This window comes from Hakea prostrata, chromosome 4 (genome assembly GCF_041222555.1).
Source record: "Hakea prostrata isolate BN-2017 chromosome 4, UWA_Hpros_2, whole genome shotgun sequence".
Classification (NCBI taxonomy): Eukaryota; Viridiplantae; Streptophyta; class Magnoliopsida; order Proteales; family Proteaceae; genus Hakea; species Hakea prostrata.
The window spans coordinates 48,342,529-48,365,017 of record NC_142603.1 but is presented as its reverse complement, the minus strand read 5'-3'; the positions used below and the strand labels follow the sequence as shown (position 1 = coordinate 48,365,017).

Below are 22,489 nucleotides of genomic sequence, written 5' to 3'. Positions count from 1 at the left end.
CCAGATTCACCATTAGCTACACCCATGATCCATATCTGAGTACACTAAAAGTAGGAGCAACCATCAAATGGATAGGGCTGATTAGACCCTTCAAACCGACTACACCAACGGTTGATGGTTAATAGGTCAATTTTAATTAGGAAACCTCTTCTAACGAAAAAGGAAAAAAAAAACCAATATTTTTTAAAATTAATTAAAGTAAACTTTTTTTGGGGTAAGAAAAAGTACGCGAATGTGAAAGAAGAGGACATCTTGTTGTGACTCCTCAAATGACATCATTGCCCTCCTTTTCTACTGGAGTCGCCACTCAGCTATTTGAATAAATATGAGTACAGCAGCCACATAATATAAAGGACAGTATCGTCATTGACATACTCTGTAGTAAGTATCTTTTGTTGTGGATTTCACTAGAAAGTGGCAACATTTTCGCGTCATTAATTTAAAATTATTTTAGGATTTTATCTCTCACGGTAAAAAAACACAGGATTAATTAATTACGGCGGTATTATGCGAGATTTTTGTGAATACAAACCAAGCCGTCAGAACCTAAAACAGTTTCCGAGAAAAAAAATAAAAAATAAATTATTATTATTTTTCTCCTCATGGCCTTCCTCTTTTGTCTTCTGGTTAGATCGGTCTGTTTCTTTGCGGATTTAAATTATGTTTTTCTCAGAAAGAGAGATGGTGAGGAAGGAAAAAGAGAGGAAGTAAACAGGAAAATTCATTAAAATGAAAAAAATAAAGAAAAGCAAGAACAGAAGAAGAACGAGAGGAAAAAACACAGCTTTTTTCTCTCCTTTGTGTCTAAGCATCACAAATTGAAGTTCTCGACGCGAATCGATTCGAGCTCTGAGAAACGATCCGAGGAAAGAGAGAATTTTGGAATATTCAAAGTATTGAAACCGCCGATCGTAGTTAGTTTCGGAATTTATGATTGTGTTTGATTGTTTGCGGTCATTGTGGTTCTGGAGTATATACTTGGTGTTTGTTTCTGGGCTTCTGATCTCGGAGCTGAGTTTGGTGTTTTGCTTTTCGGTTTGCAGTGATGTGAGATATCAGGAAAGGTGGTTTTTTCGGTGAGGAATTTGTGGGGTTTTGATGCTCTCTTTAGGGACTAGGGATGGGAGGAAGGGGTTAGGGTTTGGAAGACAGATGGAAGCGACTGAGCTTGAAGAAGGCGAGGCTTGCGATTACCAGGACGACGACGCAAGCATCGACCCTGATGTCGCTCTATCGTACATCGTAAGGGTTTTCGTTTGTAATACTTCCCATTAAGTTTAGATTTTTTTCCCTTGGGCTTCTAATATGAGAATTTCTCGATCAAGCATATTGATTTTCTGAATATTTATGTTTATTTTCCGTATTAGATTGTGGGTTGAAAGCTTGGGGATTCTGGGTCTGGTCTATTTGGGAGTTTCAATTGATTGAGGGACCCTGATCCATTGCTTGACGCATGTGTTTTGGATGATCAATTTGTGTTTTTTTGGCTCGGAATTAAGTTGTTGCAAACAAATTGACTACGGAAATTAGACATGGGAGCTCATAATTGTCTCTTCTAGGTTCAAGAGATTCTGAGGATATTGGTTGGGTGATTTAATTCTGAATCAATGTGAAGCAACAGGGACCCGTTTCTTGCTACATAGAGGCATTGGGAAGTAGGTGTTGGTTCTGTGAGGGCACATATAGCAGTGCATTTTTTCAGATTGTGCTGTTCTGAAAACTTTCTAATAGCATGGATTCTCACTGAATCTTGCTATTTGTGATCTCGGATATTCATGATACGAGGCGTAGACCCATTTCTTTTTTAACAACAGCTAACAGTATTACGAAGTAAATTGACTAGTTGATTAGTTCTGCATACACAGCTTTAGTCATTTGCTTATTTTCCAAGATCTACCATCTTTCCGAATGTGTTACTACTCATTTTTCAGTTCTGAGTTTTTACCATCACTCTTTATTTGATTTTTATTTCTTCTTTAAAAATGTTATTTTTCCAATGTCTTAAGATCTTATTTTCTGTTTCTGAAGGATGATAAGCTTCAAGATGTCTTGGGACATTTTCAGAAGGACTTTGAAGGTGGGGTTTCTGCAGAAAATTTGGGTAAGTGGTCAATTACAGGACTATGATGTTGAGGGTTCATCGAGTGAAATTTTACAAATTCTTTGTTCATCTCGCCATGTAATGGAATTGAATTTGTGCATTTTTTAGGGGCAAAATTTGGTGGGTATGGCTCATTTTTACCCACTTATCAACGCTCTCCTTCTGTTTGGTGTCAACCAAGAAGTCCACCAAAAGTGCAGAACCACGCTATGCAAAGATCACCAAACCATTTGTCATTGGAGGTATATTATTCTTGTTATTTGTTCTTTTATACCGTAAAGCAAGAATCCATGATCTACTGATACACTGGGTAGGCTTCTTGTACTTTATTTGAGCACTGCTGGTGATGTTACTATACAGGGTGTGCATCAGAACTCTTCAGTTCCATCAAGTGCACCCTTTGCTGTCAAGCATGGATCTGCTTCTAGCAGTGCACCACCACCACCACCTGTTTCAGGGGTCCCGTCTGTGGACAATTCTGTTAAAAAAGATGTATCCTCATACCCTGCTCGTGCCTCTGTTGAAGTCATTCCCAAACATGAGTGTGTAAATAAATCAGTCAATCAAAATGACCAGAAAACATTAAAGGTTCGAATTAAAGTAGGTCCTGATAGCACTTCAGTCCCGAAGAATGCTGAGATCTACAGTGGTCTTGGACTTGATATGTCTCCTTCATCATCATATGATAGCCCTGCAGAAAGTGGAGGACTGTCTCCTGAATCACCAGGGAATATACTTCAGGTATACTTTGTTCCCTCATTGCCTTAATTTCTATTCATTTGTGAGTGGATTAAGTGATCCAGATGCCTTGCTCTTGTTGATGCGGCAAACAGATTATGACATCTTTCCCAGTTCCTGGTGGTCTTTTGCTATCACCTCTTCATGATAGTCTGATTCACTTGTCAGAAAATGAAAAGCTTCAAAGAGATGGTAGAAGTGGGTCTGAGTACAAGGGTAGCCAGGAAAGTTCTGGTGTGCTCGTGGATGATTCTTTTTCGGTTGTGGGGATCAGCGAAGTGGTGGGAGAAAGGAAAGTCAAGTCAAAGGATAAAAGTAATAGATCTTTAGAAGTGAAGATTGGGAGTGGTAAGGATTCTGAGAATGACATTACTTCTCTTTCGAAGAAAGAAACTGACATTGAGACCATGGCAGGCAAAGAACTTGTTTCTTATGCCTCGAAACATCCACTTATATCCAGCACAAAATTTGGTACAGGAGACACAACAAAGGGTTCTGTTAAGGATTCTGATACTTCTAGGGTAGCTAATAAAGTTGTGGTGAAGGAGAAAATATTCTCTTCTGGCTTAGTGAGGGAGGAAGCATTGGAGTCAGTGCCCAGCCTAAATTTGGATGTGGTTGATAAGCAGAGTTCAAAGATTGGTCCAGACAAGTTGTTGGACCTGAGGAGAGATAGGAGCAAAGGTAACAAGAGCTATGACTATGACATATGTGCACCTGAATCAGATGCTACCAAGGGGAGGAGAGATCTTGATGATGGAGCCACAGGTGGTCCAAAACATAAGGTTGGACCAAAAGTCACATCCCGTGAACAGGATGGAGTGAAGAGGCCCCATGTTAAGGAGCAGCTTTCTTCTAGTGGAAAAAGGAAATCAAAGGGAAGCAAGAGTAATGGAACCTCTATTGCAGAGTTCCCGAAGGAAAGCCTGAATCTTGTTTCTTCTTCCGTATCAAAAGATAAGAAGAAAAATAGCCAAGCTGGTGATCACCCGTTGAAAAGTAGATCAGATGATGTCAAATCTCGTAAAGATGGGGGTATGACCATGGATAATCATGGAGATTCAATAGGTGAGTCTGTACTGGAGAAAGCTGAAGATAGAGTTGGTTCATTGGAAATGGCCTTTAAAGCCAGGCAGAATGACTCAAAGCCTGAAATTTTTGACAAAGGGGTTCACACATTGTCAGACAAACCAAAACACAGATCAGGTGGTGCAAAGGTTGGTAGTCAATTGGCGTTGGCATCAGAGACATTTCCAAGGGAGACCCTGGCAGTTGCCCCTTTAATGGAAAATGGGCCTGTTTCTGATGCAGTTCATCCACCTCCACCTTCTGTTATAGAAGAAAATTGGGTTTGCTGTGACAAGTGTCAAAGATGGCGTCTTCTACCTTTTGGCATGGAGCCCACAGTCCTTCCTGAGAAGTGGGTGTGCAGCATGCTTGATTGGCTGTAAGTTTCTTTCCAGAAGTATTTTGGATTCTTTACCTTAAGTAGTTTGTTGAATTATAACAGAGAGGCCCAATGAAATGACTTTGCTGGTTTCAGTTCTTGTAGAGTCATCTTTGTGTTGGGGGAAGATCCTTATATTTCATTCATCAGTAAATTCTAGTCCCAAACTTGTATGCAAAATTTCATGACACTCTTGGAGATAGTATTGAAGTACATTAGATGTTTGTGTTCTTATCATTTAATCATCTCATAATCTTTAATGAGGTGTACTTTTATCTGATCTTTTTATTTTTTATTTTTTTTTATTAATATGTTGAGGGATATTTGATTAGCTTTGTCATTTAGTGTGCAATGAAGAGTGAGAACATATTTTGCCCTTATGGATTTAGTTTGGACTTTGGATAATTTGTCATCTAGACATAATTTTTGAAAAAGTCACTGTTTTGCCCCTCTTCTTCTTATCATGTGCGTAACTTGGCAATGAATGGTGAAAGCATATATTAGTTCTTATGGTTTTATCTGGGTTATGGATTATTTGGCAACTAGACATACAACTTTGAAGGCCTCACTGATTTATCCCTCTTTCCTTTATTATGCTCGAAGCCTTTTTCGTAGTTTGATTAAAGACAATGAGTGCTGGTTGCCAGGTCTGGAATGAACCGTTGTGATATTAGCGAAGAGGAGACAACAAGAGCTGTGTATGCGGCATACCAAGTCCCATTCACTGAAGGTCAGAATAATATGCACAGTCAGCTTGGTGCAGCTGCATCAGCAGTAACCTTGGATGGGGTCCAGCATCTTGACCAAAGCCACAATAATCTTAGTCAGCGGTCTCTGCCTGTCAGTGCAAAGAAGAGACCAGTTAACCACATGGGCTCCATTCATTCTTCAAGTTCTACAAAGAAGAATCAACAGCATTCTGCCAAAAGTAGAAGCTTAGATGATGTGAACCAACTTCCTTTGGAATCCAATCCTGTGAACAAGCCTGTCTTCCAGCAATTGAGTAAGTCAGGTGACTTGGCTGTGGATAAACGCATGCATAAACAGAAAGAGAAGCAGAAGCGGCTTGATTCCTATTTGGATGGAGGTATTGTCTATAAGCTATAACATTTTTGTGGTTTTCACAATTCTTTACATTGAAATTTGAACTGTTTATTTATCTTTGTATTTTTGGTTTCTGGTTGATGTCTGAAGGAGTTTCCAAGAACTCGAAAACAAAGAACAAGAGGGAAGCTGATCAAAGTGAATCTAGATCTTCTAAGAAAGTGAAGACAGAAGGCTTGTGTTATAGTAATGGAGAATGGAATTCTGATCTTGGGATTGCTCAGCCCTGCTCAAGTAGTGGTTTGCCAGCTAAGGCACCTGGAAAGGGTCAGAATAAATTTAATGAGCACTCCTCTTCAAAGGATTCAAAGCATGATGACAGAGAGAGTTTTCCTGCGAAGAAGCTTAAGGATAAAGTTTTGGATTATTTGGATGGAGGTGCTGCTCAGGATTTGGTAAAATCCGATAAAATGGATGCTGCTGCTAAGAAGAGGAAAGTGAAAGAGTGGCAAGAGAATCAGGTGTATCTGGATCCTACTAGTGGAAACCACTTCCAGGACAGCAAGGGTTCTGTGGAGGAGGAGACCAGCAAAAGTGGACGTCCGAAGGTGAAGAAGGCCAAGGCTTCAAAGTCTGAGGCAAAAGAATCCAGCACGAGTAAGGGAGATGGCAGAACAGACAGAAAGGGTCAGGTGACCAAAATTGTCTTGTCTGGAAGTAAAGACCAATCAGTTGATGGAGCAGAAGGGGGTGGCAGACGACGTATGGAAAAGGGCCAACAACTCGGGCAATATCAAGGAGTAAAAAATGGGTCTCAACGGACCTTGGATGTTGTGGATTCTTTAAAAAGGGATCTTGGATATGGACAGCCTCCAATGGCTGCTACTTCTAGTTCTTCAAAGGTTTCTGGATCTCGTAAAACTAAAACCAACTTCCAGGAAGTGAAAGGTTCACCAGTGGAATCAGTTTCATCTTCTCCTTTGAGGTTTAGCAATCCAGACAAGCTTATATCATCAGGAAGAGAGATGCTAGGAAAAGATGATGCAATGAACTGCGGTGTATCTGTTATGGGTAGCCCAAGAAGATTCTCTGATGGTGAAGGGGATGGTGGGAGTGATCGGTCTGGTATGATGAAGAAGGAGCAAACGTTTTCTGTGTTAGATCATGGAGTCATGGAGTCTCCTGTGCTGGATTATCAGGACAAGGATGCTGATCACGCATTTAATGGGAAAGGGAACATGCAGGTTGAACATCCTCCTGAATTTGAAAGCACTAATTTGGTGAATGGTGATGCTCATACAATGGATAGGCATAACCGATTTCAGAATGATCCATGGGTGAAGGACCATGATTTCAATGAGGAGAGGTTGAAGAATGGTCATCACCGTGTTAATGGTTCTCTTCCTCGGAAGTCTGGTATAGGATCCTCATCACGGTCTAAAGAGAAGCATAGAAGTTCCAAGTCTGGCTTTGATAAGGGTAAGGTTAAGCTCTCTGATTCATTCAGTGAGCACGAAGACATGTATGCAATGAAGAGCTCAAGGTACGAGGCAGAGACTGAATCTCATGACCGTTCTCCTTATCATCAAGAACTAAGGGATGGGAAATACACCTTTCAGGATAAATGTGCTTCCAAGTCGAATAAGAATGAGAAAACTTACTCAGGTAAGAAAGATGCTGCATTTAAATGGTCAAGTGAAAGCGGTAGAAGAGAAAAACAATTGAAACATGGGGGACACGATGGCGCTGATATGAAATTGGATGTCGCTTGCAGCAGGGATGGGAAGTCCATTGCACAGCAAAATTTACCGCTTGGCCGTGAGGGTGAGAGGTCCTCCAGTCGGTTTCTTTCAGAAAAAAATGATAAGATGGATGCAGCAACAGGAAGAGGGAAGTCGCATTCTGTGGATAAACAGGAAAGGCAGACTCAATGTCCACGACTAATGCCAGTAGCTTCATCTGACGCTGTTGATGCTTCTGCTAGCGGTGGTGATGCATCGAAAGTTTCAACTCATCATAGAAAGCCTGACAATCATAATGGAGCTAGTCATAGTAATTTGAGACATTCTACTCCTAATGGTCTTGTTGGGGTCAAGGATTTCAATGCTCCAAGTCCTGCTAGAAGGGATTCCTCTGGTCAGGTAGCAGCTAATACTGCGTTGAAGGAGGCCAAAGCACTAAAACACTCTGCTGATCGCCTTCAGGTTTTTAAAATTACCCTCCTCTGTCAATGATTATCCATCCCTTCCCCTGCCCAAACAACAAACAGAACTTGACAAAATTGTATCTGATTCTTTTTATGGTTCCCTTTTTTTATGTAGGATCCTGGCTCAGATCTGGAAAGGACGGAGCTCTACTTTGAGGCGGCTCTAAAGTTTCTTCATGCTGCCTCACTTTTAGAGCCTTTTAGCAATGAAGCTACCAGATCCAAGAATGTATACAGTGAAACGGCCATGTTATGTGGGTAAGAAAAAATGTTGACACTGCACGAAAACCTTTATCTTATGGGTGGTATTGTCTCTCTTCGCTTTTGAACTGGACTAGGAGCAAAGTCAACCTTATGTCCATTATTTTGCTGAGCCTTCCAGTCAATGGGCGAAGTTGCACATTATTATACTAGACATTTATACTCATTTATCATCTAGGATAGACAAGTAAAAAGAAAAAAAAAAGAGTTCAAAACTGTGCATTTGTGTGGTAAGGCTAAGCCTTCCATGTAATGTCATATGGGTGAATTCTGGTTGGTGTTTCTTGTTTTGCCTTGGATTGAGTACAACTCAGTTCATCTCAGCTTTATCTTTTGACTAAATGGGTCAGGCTGTCAGCCAAATGAATCCTTTTTCCCCAGTCAGCTCTTTTGACAGCTATATTGTTGTGCTGGATGCAATTGAAACAGCAGTGTAATGCAAAGTTTGATATACGGATATCAACAGCAGAATGAAAAGGTTTTAAGAAGTAGGTGACAACATGGTGTTTAGTAAGCATAGTTGTCAAGGTGATGCCAGGGTGTTGTGCAACAGTAGAGCCTGGGTGTGAGGGTGTCCAATGTCATTTTGGTTTTAATCCCAAACAAACTCCCCCCTGATGTGGTATCAGTAGACTGTTTCACTTGGTTCAGGTCCAACTCAAAAAAGAACCGGTTTGATGGGGATTGGTCCTACAAGAGTTGGACTTAGTTAAATATATTATTTCAGTTTTAATATTTAATCTTTTAATTGTTTTAATTTTCCTGTAAAGGAGTGAGTGAGACTTTAGTTTGAACTTTGTTTTTGAGTTTCATATTTCAACTAGGATTTGTGCTAAATTTTCTTTAAATTTCTTGTAGTATGATAGAATTACAGATTGAATAGAATAAATTGAGAGATGAATTGAGTATTATTTGATTGTGAGATTTTCTTCCTGTCGCTACTTCCCCCCTTTCTTCTTCCTATAATGCTAATTCATCCTTTGTGAAAGCCCTTCATAGCAGGCCATTTGATGTAACCAGGATTGGCACCCATAGGGCAGGGCAGAAGTTGAGCCCAAATCAGGCCCTAAGTGGCGGCCCTATATGGTGGCCGAACCCTATGAGGGGCAAAAGGGTCATTTCCCCACCCCCTTTGGTGCTCCAAATGGCTCAGAAAATCCAGAATATTTTTAGGAGCCAACATCTACTTTTTTTTGAGTAAGTGGTTAGAGTCCTGGTCTGATTAGGAGTCCAAGTTGGAATCTTATTTTGAAGTTAAATTCATTTTTAAAAGTGGGCAGCTTTATTCAGTAGTTATAAAGCTTTAAAACAAGTGTTTAAAACAAGTGTCCTTTTCTAGTTATTTAGGATACTTTTCTAGTTATTCTATCCTAAATAGAATTCCCTAGTTAAGTCCAAGTAGGTTTCTTATTTGAATCCAAGTATGATTTCCTTCAGTTGTAAGGCTGTAAATAGAGCCAACCACTTGTAAAGATAACAGTTTTCGAATGAATAAAGCACAGAATTGGAGGAAGACTTGAGTGGAGTCATGGGTTCACGAGGAGAAAAGCCCACAGCTAATATTGTTTTAGTTTTCTGCAAATTTCCAGATTTCCTTCTTCAAGCTTGTGGCAGCCATTTGACACCATCAATTTCTGCAATTGCCTACAACAGTCCCTTCAGCAAGTCAGTCAATCCCCAACCCCCTACCCCCTACCCTGTTTCCCTCTTCCTTCCCTTGCACAAACACCTTCCCCTCTCTTTCTTCTTGTGGCACCTCATCCCCTTCCCCAAAAACTCTATTTCTTCTACATTTCCACAACCAAACACCGAAACCGCAAAATCCTTTTGGGATCACCTACCCCTCCCCACCCCCCCCCACCCCCCACCCCCCAACCCCCCCAAAAAAATCTTTGACTCTCTATCCTAACCCTAGCCAACCCCTGGAAATCCTGGAAAATTAGGAAACCTAATTTTAAAATCCTAGCTTGGAAATTGAATATGAAACTACAAGTCTGTTAAAAGATCTAATTCCTTCAGTTTCCCTCCTTATTCTAACCTGATCAAACCCTAGTTTTGTACCCCTAAACCCTATAAGACCCTCACTCATCTTCTCCAATGAACCCTTAACCGTAGGACCGAATCTGAACTTACTAAACAGCAAATTATAAATTTAATTTTCAGTCCAATCCTTCATTATAAGCCCCTGGCTGAACCTGTTTTCACATTCCCTCCTACCCTAACAGCAGCCCTAAATCCTAGAAGACCCTCACTCATCTTCTCCAATGAACCCTTAACCGTAGGACCGAATCTGAACTTACTAAACAGAAAATTATAAATTTAATTTTCAGTCCAATCATTCATTATAAGCCCCTGGCTGAACCTGTTTTCACATTCCCTACTACCCTAACAGCAGCCCTAACTCCTAGAAGCCCTAAATTTCAGGAACCCACCCTAGGTTTGGGGAAAATTCTGAAATTGAAATCTGATAAAACTAGAATTATTTCCTTCAAACCCTAACCATAACTCAGTCTAACTGAATCCTTGCAGTCCTAAATCAACCCTAGACTACTTTAAACCCTAGCGGGGGAAGTTTAAGGGCAAACACCCATAGCTGTGGGGCAAATTGATCAAAACACGTTGCTGTCCACCTGTATTTGCCCTTTACAGCTGCTGTCCATTAAGAAGTAACTGAGATTTGACTTAAAACAGCAGGTTGAAGCCCTAAATTACTGCTGGTTCTTTAGAAGAGGATCTCGAAGACTGGCCCCTGATCTGGGGTTACACCTCCATTCCAGGCAGGGCCAGTTCTTTCAATCAAGATCTTAAAAACAGAACTAGTGGCGTAGGGTGTTTGAGTGTCAAAGTGGGGAGGAGCTGTTTAGGGTCTACAGTGATCTGATCGTGATGTGACTTTGAGGAAATGGTGTGGTGGCATCGTGGAAGCTTTGTTGCAAATATAGTCAATTCTAGTTATTGGATGTGAAAACAAAAAAGTTAGGCTAGTTGAGGAGTTTTGGAATGATGGTCAAAGGGCTTCTAGTGGGAGTTAGAATTTATGCTTTTGATCAAAGGAAGGTGATGTGGAAGATGATTCCCTTAGAAGGAAGCCTAAATTCGTTGGAGAAGTCAGAAGAAATCTGTAGTTGTAAATTTAGGACAGTTAGAACCATCTGGTTCAGTGTTATCAGCAGGTTGGGGCCTCCTTATATAGGGCTTTGAAGATTTTCCAATGAAGAAAGGGGCCTGGAGATGTGGGGGACTGAATAGGTTTGCAGCAGTGGTTAAGGAAAACTTACCTTTTTAATGCTGGTCTTTAACTGTAGCTACCATTACAGTCAATTTTTTAGCAGCAACCTTAGGAGAAAGAAGAATTTTCAGACAGACTGAACCGACAGCAGGGTTTTGGAAAAAGATTATAGATGATAAAATCTTTGATTTACTACTTGGTGATGTATTACTATGGGCAAAAGATTGATAGATGATAAAACTAACCTAGCAAATAATTAGCTTCCACTTAATGTAGGCCCTACTAAGAACAATTATTTCAAGCTGCAAATAGCCCTTGGTGTTTTCCCTGGAGCCCAAACAATTTGTGCAAGGGAGAAAGAAATGTAAAAACTATGACTTATTCTGAAACTAGAGTTATACTTCTGGTGGACTGATGGCAGGTGAAGGAAACCGGTAACAGACTTTGAGAGAGGCTTATGAAAAAGCACCAATATGGAAATAGTTTGGTACATGAAGCCAAGCCGGGATCTGATATATATCAATCATATATTATATAGATAATATCTAAACTTATCTTTTTCTGGAATTGGAATCAAAGTCAAAGAAAGATATTCAAAAATAGGTGGCTCTTATGTTGTGACTCGGAATAAACCTTTCTTTGTAGAGGAAGGGAATAGTAATTTCTTCCTATGGAAGATTCAACTTACTGCTGAACTTAAGGGGCCTGACTGCTCTGTTACACAAATAAAGAAGATAGAAAATACCATTAGCCAGTTTATTTGATGGTTTCGGTGGAGCTATCTAAGATCAGATCATGAGATTATCGAGAGGTTCGAGGTGATATGATTTTTTCTTTTAATTCCTTTTTTTGGGGGGTTGGGGGGGGGTGGGGGAGGGATTGGGTGGTCATGAACTAATGGGTGCAATGAAAAAGTGCAGATTTTTAAAGAAGAGCAGGATAATTGGATAAGCTACAACTCGAGGAAACCAACCAAAACAGCAGCAAACAAGAGCAACAACTCCATTTAAATTTACTAAAGCATCCGCTTACCACAACTCCCTTGGCTGTCCTCATATTGCCAATGTGTCGGATTTAATAACTCAATTTCTAACTCCCAATTACATCCTCATTTTTCCAATTTCAGACGTTTTGGTCTTTTGGAGAGCTAATAGGCTGCATTACTTACTAAAAGCTGGACCTAAATGTATTTGTCTTCTCTTCTGTTTGATTGCTATTATAGTTCAGAAAATTAGTTCAGCCCCTGTTGCTAATATGATTAAATCCTTGACATATGGGTTTGGTAAAATATGATTTACATTGAATGGAGTGGGCTCCAAAAGTATGTTGCATCACTTTATATTGTATACTCTCAGACTGAAGTTGTGTTCCTGTTGGTATTCTAGGTTTTGTGCTCGTGAATATGAGAGACTCAAAGAAATGGCTGCCGCTGCCATGGCTTACAAATGCATGGAGGTGGCACACATGAAAGTTATTTATTCCAAACAATTCACTGCTTCTAAAGATCAGATGGAGCTGCAAAATGCGTTGAAATTGATTCCAGGTAATTTTAATATACTCCCATGATATATTGATCTATATTTTGACTGTCAAGGTTATATTGTTACACATTATTTAGTTATATTCTAATGACAAGATTCCTATTTAACTTTGTCCTCCGGATGAAAATCTCATGCTACTTTAGGTCCTGAAATATTTGTTTTTAGCTTCATTGGCAACAAAATGGGGTATACCTCATGCACAAGGCTTCCATTATAGTGATTCCTGGGTTGTGATCTTGGTCTTGACCTAGATCTCTGCCAGCCAAAAATCCAAGGTTTCGTGAGTTCTCGGCTGAGATATTGTATTTTTTCAGGGTTAAACTGGACAGAAATTGGGTATTTAGCCTATCTTAGGCCTTCTAAACATAGTGTTGGCCTTAGATTTGTGAGAAAACAAGTGTATGTATGAGTTCCAACTCCACTTTAACTTTGAAACTGATTCACTGAAGGAACGAACCGGACTTATAAAAAATTAAATAGTATGTCCCAACATATTTCGTTATTCACGATTCCACATTACAACCTCCGTATACTACTTAAGTTACACCACGAGAGTACAAGAGTAAAATTATTAATTTAATAAAACATTGAATTGAAAATTTGACCCCATGAGGTTGTAGCCGTTCCAATGGAGTCTTAACATATATTACAAACATTTTCAGAACATAAGTATTTTTCATGATATTCTAATTTTAATATCTTACAAAATATATTTGTTAATTCAGAAAATTCAAAAACTAATAGTAACTGGAAAATAATTTTGTTTCCATGAAAGTGTAGGTTGGGTAAAGATGTTGAACATATATTTAGTCCAAAGCCAAACACTAAGTGTAAAACATAGTTATGAAAGAAGTGAAACCTGGGAAGAACATTCACCTCGCTTGAAGATTTGCTTCAAAATCATTATATCCTTGTTCATTAGTTGTTGAGATGAGCTAAATGAAGTGTCGGTGCTGCCCGGGGGGAGGGGGATCCGAGCACTCTTCCGGTGAAAAATCTGGCCAACAGATGAAAAACAGCAAGGTGCGCAGAGGTCGAGTCAAGATGAGAGATCTTGGTTCGACTTGACGAGATGCTGTATTTAAAAGACCTGGGTGGATTGAAATCTCAGTTGAAACTGAGATCTCGGCTGAGATTTACTACTTCTCAGATTTTGCTTGAGGTTCTATCTCGAGGTCTCATGAAACCAAGCTCTTGGCCGATGAGATCTTGCAAGACCTCAAACCTTGCTGTGAGGTCTGGGGAACCTTACCCTTTCTTCATGCTGTAACTGTTTCCAGACTTATTCACTTACAGTAAGTTGCAGTGCAACAAGCTTACCTTAGTGCTGGACTATGCCCTCCTTTCCCCACACTCAAACCCCACCCCCTCCCGGCCCCCGGCCCCTCCCAGAAAACATCAAAATAAAAAGACAAATGAAAAAAATAAGTAACGAAAAAACCCAAACCTATATACATAAATACATAGACGTCTGTATTTTTTCTATGAAACTAAAGCCATTTCTTCTGGGAATGCTATTTTTTTCATATTGCTTTTGGTGAAGGTGAACTGCATATGCCACCTTCTTTCCTACTGGGATTAACAGGAACCGTGTATTGATTATAAGTTCAAAGAATAGGACCTTGGTGATTCATAATTAGCATTTTGACCCCAATAAATAATTTTTTACAGTTCTCTGGACAACACAAAAAGCATTGTGGATTTGAGATGTACTGTTCAGTTAATCTCAATGAATGTTCTATTGGTCATTGGTCTTTTAATTTGTCTCATTGATGAAAAATGTTAGCTCATGTACCCACTCTTTGAGGGAATTAAATTTGTTCTTCTTCTGTCTTACTTTGATTATTAAGTAATTAGTGCCTACCTATGCAAAAGGTAGTATGAATGCTTCACTATTTTTTCATCTCCGTTGTTACATCCTGGTTGTTTCTTCATCAGGAGAGTCTCCATCCTCGTCAGCCTCAGATATTGATAACTTGAACAACCAAGCAGCAGTGGATAAGATTGCTGTAGCCAAAGATAATAGTTCTCAGGTTGCTGGTAACCATGTTATTGTTGCTCGAAATCGTCCCACCTTTGAGCGGCTGCTTGGCTTTGTAAGTTATTTCACTTGTTCTTTACTGTATTTTAAATGCCTTTGTAGAACCACTGTTTAAGAACGTTGTGCCTAAGGGTGTAAACGGACAGGATATTGTTAATACCATATCCGCTTCCTATTATATTCGAACGGATTCGGAGAATATCCTATCGGTTTCGAACGAATTCAGCCGGATTCGGATGATAATTGGATAATTATTTTTTTAAGTAGATTCTTCTAAATGGGCATGAATACAGATTAAATATAAGTTTTCGACTACCTGTTTTCATATTTACCCTTTTATCTGTGAGGGCTAGGTTTGAAATTTAAGAATTTAGCAACTTTGGTAGCTATTTTAGTATAAAATCTAGAAAAATAGTAACATATCACAGGTAAAAAATTGAAAAAAAAATCTAAATAAGTAACTTAATTGGATAATTTTATTGGTTGGATGATAATTGGTAAGAAAGGGTTATACCATATCCACATCCTGTTGGTAATTGGATGGATTCGGATACCCCTAAACGAATGTAGATGCGAATTTGAAAGCGGATTTAGGTTATCCATTTACACCCCTAGTTGCGCCATACCAATGCCATGTATTTTCCAAGTGAGGGTGGTTTGGTGGGCTTTCATATCGAGTGTGGTTTTTATATTACTATTATCTTCGTGGTGACTTCTGCTGTTGGTCTACTAGATAGGATTAGTTAGTGGTAGCTGTGACCCTTCCCAATTTGCCTGAACCCTACCACTGCCTGACCTTTCTTTCGTACCTGATAATTACCTTCAATTTCTATCCAGATACTCTTGGGCCAGATCTATGTCAAGTATAGATATCCATCTGAATTTACATGTATCATGACCCTAAGATGTATGTGAGCATATAGTTGCTAATTATCATTGATCTCTTCATTCAGTGTGTCAAAATTGTATGGAGAATGACTCCCAATCTTTATGCAGAGCACTGGCTGTGCTGGTGTTTATCTGATGTCCCTTGACTCCCTTCTGTTTCATTAACCTTTCTCTTGAAGATCTCAAACTGACCTTTTTCATAAAAATTGAACCACGCATTGAATTGTTTCAGGTTCATGGTTCAGGAGTTTGATAATGCTGTGCAGATGTTTGTACCATTAGGTTACAAAAGAAATATCATATACCAATATGCAAAACATTTGTATTATTTCTTGGGAGAAGCTCTTTCCATCATTTCCAGTACTTCTTAGCCATGTGGATTGATGGTCTGACAGGTTCACTGTTAGGTAGATTCAGGACCCCATTGGGCCGTAGTACTTATGCTAGCCATCTCACCAACTGTATGGGCTTTCTCCCTTGTTATTCTAGGATTATTGTTTAGCTCTTGTTTAATTGTGCCTACCAAACCTCAAACTTTTTCAAACCTTTCGAATAATGGATAGATATTAGAATGGCCTGGAATCCGAACATCTCACCATAGGATATATGATGACGACAAGGGGATGACGACAAGGTGATGCCAACTTCTGTTCCAAAGCCCTAATTAGTTTTATATGGACTTATCTTGGGTGATGAAATTCAAATAAGGTGAACAATGTCAATTTTGTGATGTTAGACCATTGGTGGATTCTATTGAAAAAGAAAGATGGGTTTCTCTTTCTCGTAGTTCAAAAGCTCGTTTCTTCACTTTGCATCCCTTTAGGCCTCTTACATCAGATTTTATTGGATGAAATCATGCATTATGGGGCAAAATGTAAATTGTATTGGGGAACTTTCTGGAATATAAATCAGAATGAGATGGAATAGACAACTCTTGAATAGAGGAGCAGAAATGTAATTCTAGAAAAATAAAGGGTCCTTTTTAAGAAGTGGTCCCTGGTTTGAGTTTGGAAACAGCCTCTCTGTGAAAGCAGGGGTAAGTCTGTACACACTTTGATCCTCCCCAAACCCTTCTGTGAACTTTGTGCAGTGGCTCACGCCTTCATTTTATTTTTATTCGTTTGAAAAGCTGAAACAAAATCTGGTATGGAAAGGTTATTAAATCTAGGAGTGGTGGTGTTTCTGAAACTAAATCTTATTAATGGGGTGAAACTTAAAAGCTCAGAAACAGATGACTTTTTAAGTATTTAAAAGAAGAATCTGGACTTTGCAAATATGAAGAGAAGAATGCTACCTGATTGTGGGGCCAATGGAAGCATTTGTGCAAGGATCCCACTAGGCAGGAATTCTGCCTTTCCATGGGGCGGGGTGGTCATGTCATGTTGCTTTAGGTCTGAGCACAGGATTACAGCACTTAACGGTTCAAGTTCGGCCTTGATGGCCTGAAGGCACCCTGGCATGCCCTGATCCCGGAAGGTTTACATTTATAGGTAGGGGAAAAACTCTCAGACTCAAAAGGGCAAAAAAAAGTTTGGACACAAGCAACTTCCATGCCGAAGTTACGGTAGCTAATGCATTTATAGGGCGAACCCGGTGCTAAAGGCTTTTGCACGAGCAGATTTTTGTGTGTGAGTGTGTGTGTGTGTGTGTGTGTGTGTGTGTGTGTGTGTGTTGGGGAGGGGGGTTGCAATTTTCCTACGCAACCTTACCCCCAACAATTTTTGCTGGTAGGCTGTTTCGACGCCTTGACCTTAGGGCTACAACTGTGGTCCACCAACCATTGTACCAAGGCCCACCTTTGGTAGCTAAAGCAATTATGTAGTATAAATCTTCAATTTACAAAAAAACTGTCCTTGTAAGTTGTAAGAAAGTGAATTCCCTAACTACCCTTATTGGACTGAATAACTAACTTCACACCTGGGCTTCCAATTTGGTTCATACTGATGCAGATTTGGGTCCCAGCTGAATTCCCACTGGCAGTCATTTGAGGGGGTTGGAAGGGGTTCCAGTTGAACTTGCTTTGTTTTATTTGTCATCAATCCTTGTCAGTTTGTGATTTGAAATTCTTATGAAACGTTTTTTTTATTATTCTTTTTAAGCATAAAGCAAAGTTTGAACTCGATTGTTTGCATTTCAGTTTGAAAAGTTTGGCCAACTGTCCAGACAGAAATTAAGTTGATCAAATCAACAGTTTTGGATAATGAATAGTTTTGGAGGTTTGGGAATTGATACTACTGTAATCAGGGGCTGGGTACTCGTTCTTGCAGTTCGAACTACATGGACTGATCTGATTCTTGAAACCCTTGTATAGGCCTAACATTGTCGTTGTTAGCCTTTTTAACTTGTATCTGCAAATTCTATCCTTGCTTATCAATTATAAATAGGTAAATAAATAATTAAACAGTCTGCTTAGGTTTTTACCAACCACAACCACAACCACACCGACCCCAAACCCCCCCCCCCCCCACGCGCGCCTTGGAAAAGGGAAAAAAAAAACCTTTCTTTCTGTTTTTCTTGCGGTGTGTGTGGTTGTAGGAGTTTTTCGCTTCCTACTTTAGTATCACTATATTGCTTATGTTTTTCACTGTTTGATAACTTGATTTGTTCCATACTTAACATATTTGTTCATTTCATGATAAATACCTTGTTTATTTATATGCCTTAATTATTTTGTGCTCCAATTTTATATTTAAATATTCTGATTTTTGTCCACAGACACGGGATGTCACTTGTGCAATGGAAGCCTCAAGGAAATCCCAGAATGCTTTTGCTGCTGCTAATGCTAGCCTGGAAGAGTCTCAGCTTGGGGAGGGAATCTCTTCTGTAAAGCGGGTCCTTGAGTTTAGCTTCCATGATGTAGAGGGACTACTACGTCTAGTGCGGCTTGCAATGCAAGTAATTAGTCGTTGAAGTTCAATGGTTGTATTAATTTTCGACCATGTGTGATTCATTTCCATGGGTAACTGGCCTTAAAAGGAAGAAAAAGATGCCAAACTGGATATCTCGGCTGCACATGCTCCTGAGGAAGACCAGGTTAATGTGGGCTCATTGCCTCTCTGTACAGTGTGTACAAAATGAGAATGATTAGGACATATTCTTTGCGATTGTTTGGTTGGTTTTGAACATGGATAAAGGTTTAGCACACCATCCAAAGATATGAAGGTTGGGATGGAGTGCTCATCACAAAGGTGTCTGCTACAAGCTTTACATTTTAATACAAAAGCGCAGTCTTTTCGCATAGTTGGAATTTGAATCTGGCTAATGATAAGAGAAAGACCGAATGCCTTTGAGGTTGGTTTAAGGAGGCTGAATTCTGACATAGTTAGCTCTGATTGATGCCTATCTTGCTGGTGTTTCTGCAAAGGACTTCAATTTTGGCTTTTGTGATTTCTTTTAATTTTTAATTTTTTAATTCAAAAGTGGAAATTCAAGATGTTTGTGTAAGTTGCCAAGCTGATGAAAATTTCAAGTTCACTTTGTCTGTTGAGTCCCATTTCAAGCTTGCTGTGAATAATGCAGATGGTAGTCTCAGGTATGTAATTTTTATCACGACACATCTGTTTCTAAGGAACTTTTTTCTTTTTCTTTCTATACTGTTAAATCTTATATTTATATATTCTTATGCTGTATAGGTTTGTACTATAAGGCTACCTATTGTTGCAGTTGGAGTGACTTGTTAGGTCTGTTACTGATGAAACAGAAAAGTAGGAAGAAGTAAGGAGATATATAGATGTAGATAACACAAGATATGGTGGTACACGGGTTTTATGTAATAGGAGATCTTACCTGTGGAGTGCCAGAGTTTTTCTCCATGATGTAAAGGTTGGTTTGGACTCTTGACCCTTTTTCTTTTTCTTTTTGCCATAGTTATTGAGTTACCTAGATGTTCTTTTGCCTGTTCTGAATTGCAGGAGGATGCGTTCTATTCATGTGAATATACCTAACTAGATCCATAAGTGAGGCAAGTGGTCTGTGTTTGGGCTCATCTACACCACCAGCCCAGCTTGAGATTGTAGAGTTGTGACAGGTAATTCACTGGCTATGCTCAAATTAGCTGATTATTTTTTTAGTTTGAAGTGAGTTGATTCCTGTCTAATTGGGGCTTTCTGGGATTTTCTATGCCTGTATTATTTGCATGTACATACTTCTCTTTTACCTTACCTGAGGTGTGTGTTTCAAAAGTTTGTGACTTTGGGTCGTGGTTTCTCAGCTGGGTGAAAATGGGTCGTGGTCAATGATGGCAGGAGCAGCAAATGATATCAACGGCTGGGTGCCATAATGTATGTTTCTTATTTACTTGTATAATTGAACACAACCCCCCTCCCCCTCCTTATCTGTCTTCTCTTGTCTTGTCTTGTCTTGGGGGAATTTTGAAGCCATAACCCCTTTCCTCCAACCACCCTCTCTGCCTCTCTGGTCAAGGGAAAAAGAGAGGGAGAAGAGAGAGCTACCACACCTGGGAAATGTATCATAGCAGGAGCAATAATTTTTAAAATAATTGGATTTATTAGCCGTTTGATTTTTAATGAATTATATATTTTGGGTCTCACTTAGGACTTACACAGGCTCCTATCAACTATTTTTTCAGAGTAATTTTCATGGTTACCTCTTTGAGTTGCTCAATTTATCACCCAGATCCTGTCTCAGTTGGTTTTTATAATTCGTTTTGAAAATTAGGCTCACATCTCAAGAGAAGATGGAGGAGAGGAAAATAAAAAGAAAAAAATTCATGAGAATAAATGAGTGGTTGCAGATATGGTAGAGAAAGATGAGTTGAGCAAGTATTCAACTATGATTTCCTACAACAGGGGCTTCATAGATATTTTTTTTTTCAGAATAGGGGTCTGATTCAATTCAGCCGCTGACTGGATGGTGAGAGTTTGGAGAAAATGCCTGGCCGGCCTGTCTGGATCTTCTTTTTGGCTTAGAGCGGATCATTCAGGCGGATCAAAGTCTCTTGTTCGTATTCAGTTAGTTTCTTTTTGAGTTTCTCTAGGGCCATCATTTGTTTGGATCTTTGACCCCATTTGTATATTAAAAAATAATAATAATAAAAACACTCATGGGATCATTAATTATAGCGGCTGAAAATTTTTCGAAAAAAATATTAGCCTGCAAAATTATAGAAAAAATTAACGTATTGAAACCGCTTGTGGCAGTTGCACAAGAAAAGGTAGCAATGGTTCTGTTCTAACTTCGAAGTCAACTTATATTAATTTCTTATTAATTATCATCTTAGTTAGCATATTAATACGTTTTATATTTGGGAAACGCCCCCCCTTGTTTTATATCCTATTTTGAAAGAATATTCCACCTTTAATGACTATTTTAAGATACCTGGCGAAAAGCCGCACGATGATGTGGTATCTCCATCTTTTTTAACCAAGGAACGGAATACCCTTTTGCTGGGATCTGGCGAGATTTCACCAATATTTACCCTTTTGCAGGCATGGAAGAAAAATAATCATAATCTGGTTTTCTCTTCCAAAAAAACACCAAAATAAGAATAATAATTGAATAAAATTAAAGAACCGGAGGAGGGAAGTAGGTCGCTCAAATTTAGAATTGCTATTGCTACTACTTCTCTTTTGTTTCTTTCTCTCTCTTTCTTTCTTCTTCCCCTTAAACGATCTGGCAAGAAAAAAAAAAAAAAAGGGGGAGACCAAATCGAATTTGAATTTTGCCAATTTCTTTGATTCGAAAATAAATGATTTTCTAGTGAAGGTGAAAAACTAATTTCATTTTAATTCAAAATAAATGAAGTTAGGGTATTGACATTTAATCTGGTTTTTATAAATGGGGTAGAATCGCCTTTGTTTTAATTTTATGAGTGATATGTTAAGGAAGCGTGATCAAAACTATGCCCATTTAACATTAATTCCACAGTTAAAATCTTAAATTTGTACTCCGTTATCAAAATTTGTTGAGTTACATAATTTCATAAGCTTTAAATTACCATTAATCTTTCGTGACTTTACATACTGCTTTTGATAAATAGGATCTTAAATAGAGGTCCAAGTTTGGTCTACGTGGTCCTGAGTCCGAACTGGGAAATATACACTCCCTTTTTAAACTTAGGTTGACACTTTCTATTCTCTTTTTAGGTTTTCTCTAGCTCTTTGATTGTTTTGTATATTGAAGATTTAAGCTATTTAATTTATTTTATGCAAATGTATTTTCTTTTTTTTGATCAGTGTAATTTTAATTTTAATTTTCATTTCAAGTTTCAAGTTTCAAGTTTCAATTTTGAAGATGATTCGTTTTTCTCCGGGTTTGGCAATTGCAGATTTGGATTATTCCAGATTTGATTGTTAGGGTTGGTTGAGATTCAAATTGATAGTTTAAGGGTTTTTTTGTTATTCGAGATCCGAGGATGCAAGTGAGTAGCATTCACGTCAATAATCTTCTTTCTCCCCTCCATTCGTCAATTTTAATTTTAATTTCCATTTCGAGTTCAAGCTTCAAGTTTCAATTTTCAATTTGAAGAGGATTCGTTTTTCTCTGGGTCTAGCAATTGTAGATTTGGATCATTCCAGATTTGATTGTTAGGGTTGGTTGATATTCAAATCGATTGTTCAAGGTTTTTTTTGTTATTCGAGATTTGAGGATGCGGTGAGTAGCATTCATCAATAATCTTCTCTCTCCCCTCCATTCCCGCTTCTATCTATCTTTCCATATTCTTTAACTTAAGATTTATTTTTCAGTATTTATTTATTATTTTTCAGATTTGATTGTTAGGGTTGGTTGAGATTCAAATCGATTGTTCAAGGTTTTTTTTGTTATTCGAGATTTGAGGATGCAAGTGAGTAGCATTCGTCAATAATCTTATCTCTCACCCCTCCATTCGCGCTTCTATCTATCTTTCCATATTCTTTAACTTAAGATTTATTTTTCAGTATTTATTTATTGTTTTCATTTTCCCTTAGGTTCTTGATCAAAAATGCCTACAGTCGTGACTCTCTTTGGTTAAGGTTTCTCTTTTCCATTTATTGC

At 38.8% G+C, this 22,489-nt stretch overlaps 1 protein-coding gene across 3 annotated transcripts; it reads left to right on the top strand.

Moving 5' to 3' along the window:
- Window positions 1–652: 652 nt before the first annotated feature.
- Window positions 653–20,680, top strand: LOC149019261 (cysteine-tryptophan domain-containing zinc finger protein 7-like). Of its 3 annotated transcripts, none has more exons than XM_089153293.1 (15): window positions 653–893; window positions 1,044–1,242; window positions 2,029–2,101; window positions 2,210–2,343; window positions 2,462–2,842; window positions 2,935–4,286; window positions 4,934–5,373; window positions 5,481–7,534; window positions 7,652–7,794; window positions 12,412–12,569; window positions 14,506–14,663; window positions 18,212–19,028; window positions 19,129–19,318; window positions 19,408–19,523; window positions 19,707–20,680. In XM_089153293.1, the coding sequence occupies exons 2-12, from the start codon at window positions 1,099–1,101 to the stop codon at window positions 18,404–18,406; spliced, it is 5,232 nt and encodes a 1,743-aa protein (XP_089009419.1). In that variant the 5' UTR covers window positions 653–893; window positions 1,044–1,098; the 3' UTR covers window positions 18,407–19,028; window positions 19,129–19,318; window positions 19,408–19,523; window positions 19,707–20,680. The 3 variants fall into 3 exon arrangements, with proteins under 3 accessions (XP_089009419.1, XP_089009418.1, XP_089009417.1); XM_089153292.1 differs by having other exon boundaries at window positions 653–914; XM_089153291.1 differs by having other exon boundaries at window positions 653–1,242.
- The last annotated feature ends 1,809 nt before the right edge of the window (window positions 20,681–22,489 follow it).